The 10,912-nt window shown below is 41.5% G+C and overlaps 1 protein-coding gene across 1 annotated transcript; it reads left to right on the forward strand.

The window, feature by feature from the left end:
* Window positions 1-7,993: 7,993 nt before the first annotated feature.
* Window positions 7,994-10,187, forward strand: LOC123725639 (RING-H2 finger protein ATL7-like). Its single transcript, XM_045692104.1, has 3 exons — window positions 7,994-8,034; window positions 8,281-8,909; window positions 9,476-10,187. Exons 2-3 carry the CDS (start codon window positions 8,572-8,574, stop codon window positions 9,549-9,551), a joined length of 414 nt encoding a protein of 137 aa, XP_045548060.1. The 5' UTR covers window positions 7,994-8,034; window positions 8,281-8,571; the 3' UTR covers window positions 9,552-10,187.
* The last annotated feature ends 725 nt before the right edge of the window (window positions 10,188-10,912 follow it).

A 10,912-nucleotide genomic window follows, 5' to 3' on the forward strand; every position in this document is an offset into this window, starting at 1 on the left:
TCTACTTGGCTAGGACTCTACAAGCTTGGCACACCTGTGTTTGGGGAGTTTCTTCCATTCTTCTCTGCAGATCCTCACAAGCTCTGTCAGGTTGGATAAGGAATGTTGCTGCACAGCTATTTTCAGGTCTCTCCAGAGATGTTCGACCGGGTTCAATCCAGGCACTGGTTGGGCCACTCAAGGACATTCAGAGACGTGTCCCAAAGCCACTCCAGCGTTGTCTTGGCTGTGTGCTTAGGGTCGTTGTCTGGTCAGAAGGTGAACCTTCGCCCCAGCCTGAGGTCTTGATCGCTCTGGAGCAGGTTTTCATCAAGGATCTCTCTGTACTTTGCTCCGTTCATCTTTCCCTCGATCCTGACTAGTCTCCCAGTGCCTGCTGCTGAAAAACATCCCAACAGCATGATGCTGTCACCAACATGCTTCACCGTAGGGCGTGACGCTTGGCATTCAGGCCAAAGAGTTCAATCTTGGTTTCATCAGACCAGATAATCTTGTTTCTCATGGTCTGAGAGTCCTTTTAATGTGCCTTTTTGGCAAACTCTAAGAGGGCTGTCGTGTGTTTTTTTACTGAGGAGCAGCTTCTGTCTGGCCGCTCTACCATAAAGGTCTGATTTCGTGGAGTGCTGCAGAGATGGTAGTCCTTCTGGAAGGTTCTCCCATATCCACAGTGGAACTCTGGAGCTCAGTCAGTGACCATCGGGTTCTTGGTCACCTCCCTGACCAAGGTCCTTCTCCCCCTGATTGCTCAGTTTGGCCAGGTGGACAGCTCTAGGAAGACTCTTGGTGGTTCCAAACTTCTTCCATTTAAGAAAGATGGAGGCCACTGTTTTCTTGGGGGCCTCGACACAATCCTGTCTCAGAGATCTACGGACAATTCCGTCGACTTCATGGCTTGGTTTTTGCTCTGACATGCCCTGTCAACTGTGGGACCTTTTAATAGTCACGTTTGTGCCTTTCCAAATCAGGTCCAATCAATTGAATTTCCAACAGGTGGTCTCCAATCAAGTTGTAGAAACATCTCAAGCATGATCACTGGAAACAGAATGCACCTGAGTACATTTTCGATTCTCATAGCAAACAGTCTGAATACTTATGTAAATAAGGTATTTATTTCTTATTTTGCAAATAAAATCTAAAAACCTGTTTTTCGCTTTGTCATTATATTGTTATGTGTGTAGATTGATGAAAAACATACATTGAATCCATATTAGAATAAAGCTGTAGCGTAACAAAATGTGAATAAAGTGAAGGTGACTGAGTACTTTCTGAAAGCTCTGCATAGGCCCTAATGAGGAGACAACAGTCTATATTGGCCCTAATGAGGAGACAACAGTCTATATTGGCCCTAATGAGGAGACAACAGTCTATATAGACCCTAATGAGGAGACAACAGTCTATATAGACCCTAATGAGGAGACAACAGTCTATATAGACCCTAATGAGGAGACAACAGTCTATATTGGCCCTAATGAGGAGACAACAGTCTATATAGACCCTAATGAGGAGACAACAGTCTATATAGACCCTAATGAGGAGACAACAGTCTATATAGACCCTAATGAGGAGACAACAGTCTATATTGGCCCTAATGAGGAGACAACAGTCTATATAGACCCTAATGAGGAGACAACAGTCTATATAGGCCCTAATGAGGAGACAACAGTCTATATAGACCCTAATGAGGAGACAACAGTCTATATAGGCCCTAATGAGGAGACAACAGTCTATATAGGCCCTAATGAGGAGACAACAGTCTATATAGACCCTAATGAGGAGTCAACAGTCTATATAGACCCTAATGAGGAGACAACAGTCTATATAGACCCTAATGAGGATACAACAGTCTATATAGACCCTAATGAGGAGACAACAGTCTATATAGACCCTAATGAGGAGTCAACAGTCTATATAGACCCTAATGAGGAGACAACAGTCTATATAGACCCTAATGAGGATACAACAGTCTATATAGACCCTAATGAGGAGACAACAGTCTATATAGACCCTAATGAGGAGACAACAGTCTATATAGACCCTAATGAGGAGACAACAGTCTATATAGACCCTAATGAGGAGTCAACAGTCTATATAGACCCTAATGAGGAGACAACAGTCTATATAGACCCTAATGAGGAGACAACAGTCTATATAGACCCTAATGAGGAGACAACAGTCTATATAGACCCTAATGAGGAGACAACAGTCTATATAGGCCCTAATGAGGAGACAACAGTCTATATAGACCCTAATGAGGAGACAACAGTCTATATAGACCCTAATGAGGAGACAACAGTCTATATAGGCCCTAATGAGGAGACAACAGTCTATATTGACCCTAATGAGGAGACAACAGTCTATATAGACCCTAATGAGGAGACAACAGTCTATATAGACCCTAATGAGGAGACAACAGTCTATATAGACCCTAATGAGGATACAACAGTCTATATAGACCCTAATGAGGAGACAACAGTCTATATAGACCCTAATGAGGAGACAACAGTCTATATAGACCCTAATGAGGAGACAACAGTCTATATAGACCCTAATGAGGAGACAACAGTCTATATAGACCCTAATGAGGAGACAACAGTCTATATAGACCCTAATGAGGAGACAACAGTCTATATAGACCCTAATGAGGAGACAACAGTCTATATAGACCCTAATGAGGAGACAACAGTCTATATAGACCCTAATGAGGAGACAACAGTCTATGTAGACCCTAATGAGGAGACAACAGTCTATATAGACCCTAATGAGGATACAACAGTCTATATAGACCCTAATGAGGATACAACAGTCTATATAGACCCTAATGAGGAGACAACAGTCTATATAGACCCTAATGAGGAGACAACAGTCTATATAGACCCTAATGAGGAGACAACAGTCTATATAGACCCTAATGAGGAGTCAACAGTCTATATAGACCCTAATGAGGAGACAACAGTCTATATAGACCCTAATGAGGAGACAACAGTCTATATAGACCCTAATGAGGAGACAACAGTCTATATAGACCCTAATGAGGAGACAACAGTCTATATAGGCCCTAATGAGGAGACAACAGTCTATATAGACCCTAATGAGGAGACAACAGTCTATATAGACCCTAATGAGGAGACAACAGTCTATATAGGCCCTAATGAGGAGACAACAGTCTATATTGACCCTAATGAGGAGACAACAGTCTATATAGACCCTAATGAGGAGACAACAGTCTATATAGACCCTAATGAGGAGACAACAGTCTATATAGACCCTAATGAGGATACAACAGTCTATATAGACCCTAATGAGGAGACAACAGTCTATATAGACCCTAATGAGGAGACAACAGTCTATATAGACCCTAATGAGGAGACAACAGTCTATATAGACCCTAATGAGGAGACAACAGTCTATATAGACCCTAATGAGGAGACAACAGTCTATATAGACCCTAATGAGGAGACAACAGTCTATATAGACCCTAATGAGGAGACAACAGTCTATATAGACCCTAATGAGGAGACAACAGTCTATATAGACCCTAATGAGGAGACAACAGTCTATGTAGACCCTAATGAGGAGACAACAGTCTATATAGACCCTAATGAGGATACAACAGTCTATATAGACCCTAATGAGGAGACAACAGTCTATATAGACCCTAATGAGGAGACAACAGTCTATATAGACCCTAATGAGGATACAACAGTCTATATAGACCCTAATGAGGAGTCAACAGTCTATATAGACCCTAATGAGGAGACAACAGTCTATATAGACCCTAATGAGGATACAACAGTCTATATAGACCCTAATGAGGAGACAACAGTCTATATAGACCCTAATGAGGAGACAACAGTCTATATAGACCCTAATGAGGAGACAACAGTCTATATAGACCCTAATGAGGAGACAACAGTCTATATAGACCCTAATGAGGAGACAACAGTCTATATAGACCCTAATGAGGAGACAACAGTCTATATAGACCCTAATGAGGAGACAACAGTCTATATAGACCCTAATGAGGAGACAACAGTCTATGTAGACCCTAATGAGGACACAACAGTCTATATAGACCCTAATGAGGAGACAACAGTCTATATAGACCCTAATGAGGAGACAACAGTCTATATAGACCCTAATGAGGAGACAACAGTCTATATAGACCCTAATGAGGATACAACAGTCTATATAGACCCTAATGAGGAGTCAACAGTCTATATAGACCCTAATGAGGAGACAACAGTCTATATAGACCCTAATGAGGACACAACAGTCTATATAGACCCTAGTGAGGAGACAACAGTCTATATAGACCCTAATGAGGAGACAACAGTCTATATAGACCCTAATGAGGAGACAACAGTCTATATACAGTGGGGGAAAAAAGTATTTGATCCCCTGCTGATTTTGTACATTTGCCCACTGATAAATAAAGGATCAGTCTATAATTTTAATGGTAGGTTTATTTGAACAGTGAGAGACAGAATAACAACAAAAATATCCAGAAAAACGCATGTTAGAAATGTTATAAATTGATTAGCATTTTAATGAGGGAAATAAGTATTTGACCCCTTCTCAATCAGAAAGATTTCTGGCTCCCAAGTGTCTTTTATACAGGTAACGAGCTGAGATTAGGAGCACACTCTTAAAGGGAGTGCTTCTAACTGCAGCTTGTTACCTGTAAAAAAGACATGTCCACAGAAACAATCAATCAATCAGATTCCAAACTCTCCACCATGGCCAAGACCAAAGAGCTCTCCAAGGATGTCAGGGACAAGATTGTAGACCTACACAAGGCTGGAATGGGCTACAAGACCATCGCCAAGCAGCTTGGTGAGAAGGTGACAACATTTGGTGTGATTATTCGCAAATGGAAGAAACACAAAAGAACTGTCAATCTCCCTCATCCTGGGGCTCCATGAAGATCTCACCTCATGGGGTTGCAATGTTCATGAGAACGGTGAGGAATCAGCCCAGAACTACACGGGAGGATCTTGTCAATGATCTCAAGGCAGCTGGGACCATTGTCACCAAGAAAACAATTGGTAACACACTACGCCGTGAAGGACTGAAATCCTGCAGCGCCCGCAAGGTCCCCCTGCTCAAGAATACATATACATGCCCGTCTGAAGTTTGCCAATGAACATCTGAATGATTAGAGGACAACTGGTGAAAGTGTTGTGGTTAGATGAGACCAAAATGGAGCTCTTTGGCATCAACTCAACTCGCCGTGTGTGGAGGAGGAGGAATGCTGCCTATGACCCCAAGAACACCATCTCCACCGTCAAACATGGAGGTGGAAACATAGTGCTTTGGGGGTGTTTTTCTGCTAAGGGGACAGGACAACTTCACCGCATCATTTGACGGGGCCATGTACTGTCACATCTTGGGTGAGAACCTCCTTCCCTCAGTCAGGGCATTGAAAATGGGTCGTGGATGGGTATTCCAGCATGACAATGACCCAAAACACACGGCCAAGGCAACAAAGGAGTGGCTCAAGAAGAAGCACATTAAGGTCCTGGAGTGGCCTAGCCAGTCTCCAGACCTTAATCCCATAGAAAATCTGTGGAGGGAGCTGAAGGTTCGAGATGCCAAACGTCAGCCTCGAAACCTTAATGACTTGGAGAAGATCTGCAAAGAGGAGTGGGACAAAATCCCTCCTGAGATATGTGCAAACCTGGTGGCCAACTACAAGAAACGTCTGACCTCTGTGATTGCCAACAAGGGTTTTGCCACCAAGTACTAAGTCATGTTTTGCAGAGGGGTCAAATACTTATTTCCCTCATTAAAATGGAAATCATTTTCTAACATTTTTGACATGCGTTTTTGTGGATTTTTGTTGTTGTTATTCTGTCTCTCACTGTTCATATAAACCTACCATTAAAATTATAGACTGATCATTTCTTTGTAAGTGACCAAACGTAGAAAATCAGCAGGGGATCAAATACTTTTCCCCCCACTGTATATATATATATATATGTATATATATAGACTTTGTGTTTGATATGTATATTTTATGGCTCCTTTTTGGTTTATTGTTCTTAACCTTTCTTGATAATTGTAGCCTTGAGGTGTCTGTCAGAGAAGTAGGCAGCTCTATTGTCCCTGGCTGTGTCCCAATTGGAACCCTATTCCATATGTAGTGCACTACTTTTGACCAGAGACTTTGCCTTTAAAGTAGTGCACTATATAGGGAATAGGGTTCCATTTGGGACAAAGTCCCTGTGTTACCAAACAGGGCTGATGGTAGAGCTGGTTACCGTCCCTGGCTAGCAGAATTACTCATCATTTACTGTCATTTAGCTCACGTTGTTTTAGTGTGCAGCTTAGTCATTACTTCAGAAAGCAGAAAAATAGCAATTAGAAGCTAGCAGAAGACTTTGACAAAGCTCTTTCAGTCTCTTGTTCTGGCCCTTTAATGATAGGAATTCATTAGTGAGATACACACAAATTCAATGCTTAATTATTTCATTTGAAATTGTATGTTTTGTTCATGGAATAAATTACCCTGCTTAGCAGGCGATTTTAAAGAACAAATGTTTGGTGGTTCTTTTTACTTTGTGTTTGTTTGTGTGTCTGTTGTGCGTGCGTGGTTGGCACTTAGCTGACATTGTGAACAGACAGGCATGTATCAACTGGAATTTCCAGGTGAACAAAAAGTAGAGCCGTCGTAAATTATCAATTCAAAATCAAGCCGGTTTATTTACAAGTTTCAGCAGGGAGACTGTTTTCTATTTGACCGTTTAGAGTGGTTGTTTACAAGGTTTCCACTGAACATGTGACCTGATTTTAGTAGAAACACGTGACTTTAAAACAATAACAACACAGCAGGCTGAAACTCTCCTGATTTGGGTTTCATTCATCCATCAATTCATCAGATTTTTATGGTAAAACAACTGGACAGCCCACTCACTCATTAACACCTGACATTTCCATGGAGTCCTGGGATCCATATAAACTATAATAAACGTCATCCACAATATACAGGTATACCATATACTGTAAGATAAGTGAGTCATTAAAGGGTCATAGGAGAAGATCAACAACTTCTTCCATTGAACTGTGACTATTATCTAGAAGAGAAACTGCTTCCATTGAACTGATTCTGTACATAAACACTACAATAACCAGGCACGTACACAGAGAGGTGTCACACCCTGACCACAGAGAGCCTTTTTATTCTCTATGTTGGTTAGGTCTGGCTGTGACTAGGGTGGGTGATCTAGTGTGTTTATTTCTATGTTGGCCTGGTATGGTTTCCAATCAGAGGCAGCTGTTTATCGTTGTCTCTGATTGGGGATCATATTTAGGCAGCCATTTCCAAACTGTGTTTTGTGGGATCCTGTTTATGTGTAGTTACCTGTGATCACTCTGTAGCGTCACGTGCCGTGTATACTTTATTTGAGAGTTTCACTTAAAAAAATATGTGGGACTCTCCATACAACCGTGACAAGAGGGTTCTTCAATTCCACAGAGAGGGTTCTACAAGTCCACAGAGAGGGTTCTACAAGTCCACAGAGAGGATTCTACAAGTCCACAGAGAGGGTTCTACAAGTCCACAGAGAGGGTTCTACAAGTCCACAGAGAGGGTTCTACAAGTCCACAGAGAGGGTTCTACAAGTCCACAGAAAGGGTTCTACAAATGCTCCCCCCTCTCTAGTGAAAATTCCCCTACAAAGATTGATCCATCATAAATAGGACGTACACTGACTGAACTAAATATTAGGAACACCTTTAGTACACTCAGTGTATGTGCCCATTGAAGACATAAACACCTGCTCTGTAAATGTCAATAAACGACCCTGGCAATTCTCCTGAAGTGACCTACTATGCTATAGAAGTGTTTACCTCATTCCATGGAACTTTCCTGCCTCACCTGAGAGTAGAGGAGGTGAGAAACCGCCCTTTCTGGGAAGATAACTGAATTTTGTTTCCTCCCCCAATGCTTAAAATAAGAGCACACACTCTTCTCTCTCACACACAAAGTTTTGTCGTTGGAAAGTTGGTCGCTGTGCTGAAAATCTTCCAGAACCTGTAAGTAAAATATTGCCTCTCATTGATAATGATAAAAGTGAAAAGTTTTTTTTATATCTGATAACTATGGATGTTATAAATGTGTGTGATATTTTTAAAGATATTTTAATCTTAATGTCTTTTCAGAAAAACATGAAATCCTGTTGATTTAAGATATGTAATTACATTATATATGTTTACATAGTGCCAGTGATGAAGTCACTGAGTGTAATTTAATTTATTTTAACATCTTAATGTCTTTTGCAGATTCCTGACCTACGCTCCAAAGCACAGATCTAGGATCAGCTCATCCTCATCAAATCTAAACCATAACCTGAATAAACCACAAGGCGAACACTGACCTCAGACCAGCGTTTAAACCCCACGTCTTCCTGCCCAGACACTGACTCTCTGTCTAGAGTTCCTCTGTGCTCCATCCATCCATCCAGCCATCCATCCATCCATCCATCCATCCATCCATCCATCCATCCATCCATCCATCCATCCATCCATCCATCCATCCATCCATCCATCCATCCACACCCCAGCCATCCAGCCATGGGTCTGATGATCGAGGACATGGAGTGCTGCGTCTGCCTCCAGCCCTACTCTCGTAGGGAGAAGATCCCTCGGATGCTCCACTGTAAGCACACATTCTGTGGGCTGTGCTTGCAGGCGATGTCCAGGCACCAGAGCGGCCTACTGACAGTATGCTGCCCCCTGTGCCGTTGGATCACCTGCACCGAGCCCAGCCTCACCCTGCCGGGGTCGCTGTGGGTTAACACTGAGATCTGGGACCAGATACCAGACACACAACAGGAAGAGGAGGAGGAGGAAGAGGAGGAAGAGTGGAAGGAAGCTAACAGACAGACACAGACAACTACACCGTACACATGGTGAGTACCCCAGGCAAAGGTGGATGGATTGATAGACTGATTTAGAAACCTGGAGAAACCTTCCTCTGCTCTCTGCTCTTCCTCTCATTTTGTTCTGTCTCATTTGCTCTCTCTCTCTGCTATCACTCTCTGATATCTCTCTCTGCTATCACTCTCTGCTATCACTCTCTGATATCACTCTCTGCTATCACTCTGTGCTATCACTCTCTGATATCACTCTCTGCTATCACTCTCTTCTTTTTCTCTCTCTCTCTGTTTCTCTCGTATCTCTCCCTTTCTCTCTCTTTGCTCTCTCCCTTTCTGTATCACTACATCTATTGGTCTTGATTTCTCTCTTCATCAGTTGTATTATTGTACTGTGATGGTTTTACTTTAGGTGACAGTTTCTTTACTTTGATCGTATTATGATTGTATTATGCAGCTTGTACTGCTTCCTTTTTAGGTTCAGAAGTCTGTTCAATTACTAAACTGTAATTCTCTCTCTCTCTCTCTCTCTCTCTCTCTCTCTCTCTCTCTCTCTCTCTCTGCCTACTCTGTTTCTTTCCCCCTACTCTCCTGTCCTCCAGGTCTCCATCAAGGCATTGTGGCTTGAGGCTCAAACTACAGAATTTCCTGAGGAGGATGAAGCACAATGTACTCTAAACCGAGAAGACGAAGAGCAGAGAAGAAGAAGACCGGATCATCCCATTTCAGAGTAGGAGGTACTCATTGAGTAATGAAGCTAATTCACTAAACAGGACCGACCGAGGATTTTCCATAATGAGGCAAGATTGAACCAATTACTCATGTGCTTTGGGTCTGATTGACTTTGGGTATGTGTAATGTTCTCAGTCAAGTTACCTGGTAAAATAAGGGTTAAATAATATTAATAATAATGAAGGATGGATAGGGGGAGGAAATATAAAAGAAGATATTAAATGGATTGAGGATGAAAGAAAGATAAAGGAAGTTATGAATAGATGGACGGACGGACGGACGGATGGATGGGTGAAGGTTAGAGACTGTGTGCTGTGTAAAATACAATATACTGTGAACATTGTTTATAATAGATGTTTAATCGTTTGATAAAAGGTGTATTACTGCGTGAAGGGAAGTGGATGTTTAGTATTTATTATTACATCATTTTATAACAGCTTTAATATTGCAGATTGATTGTTGCTTTTATCAATGTAATTGTCTGCATCATTTCCAATCCCCCATATAAGGGAAGGTGGATTTGTTTATCCTCATTTTACATGTTTTATTTATCTGTTCTGTTTGAAGAGCATGTTTTTTTATATTGGGATTATATTTATTGGTAAATAAATACATCTACTTTAAAATAACCCTGTCTTAGAGTGTGAAATTGCTTATTATTATCACTACATTAGGAAAGTAACTGTCCGATATCCAACTATTTATGGACCCCAAATAGAGTTGGGGGTGTTAATTCACTACACATTCTACACTACTATTTCCTAAAACACAAAACAACCCAAAACATTCCACTGTCCTTGGTCTTGGTGTGTGCTGTACATGACTGAATTCACTCTCTGTTGTAATCATGTTTCAGAGAACCTTGTATGCATTCTTGCATATGAGATTCCCTAAAAGCACGTCGCTTTGATAAAGCTATAACCAAAATGTACTTTTCGTAGCAGGTTAGGATAATTTACACAGCAGGTTAGGATAGTTAAAATAGCAGCTTAGGAGAATGAGGTTAAGGTTAGGAAAAGGCTTAGGGTTAGGGTCCAGCTAGTGCAGTATATAGGATACTACTATTGACCAGGGTCCAGCTAGTGCAGTAAATAGTATACTACTTTTGACCAGGGCCTGGCTAGTACAGTATATAGTACAATCGTGGCCAAAAAGTTTTGAGAATGACACAAATATTAATTTTCACAAATTCTGCTGCCTCAATTTGTATGAAGGCAATTTGCATATGCTCCAGAATGTTATGAAGAGTGATCAGATGAATTGCAAAGTCCCTCTTTGCCATGCAAATGAACTGAATCCCCCCAAAA

The sequence above is a fragment of the Salmo salar genome, chromosome ssa12 (assembly GCF_905237065.1).
Source record: "Salmo salar chromosome ssa12, Ssal_v3.1, whole genome shotgun sequence".
Lineage (NCBI taxonomy): Eukaryota > Metazoa > Chordata > Actinopteri > Salmoniformes > Salmonidae > Salmo > Salmo salar.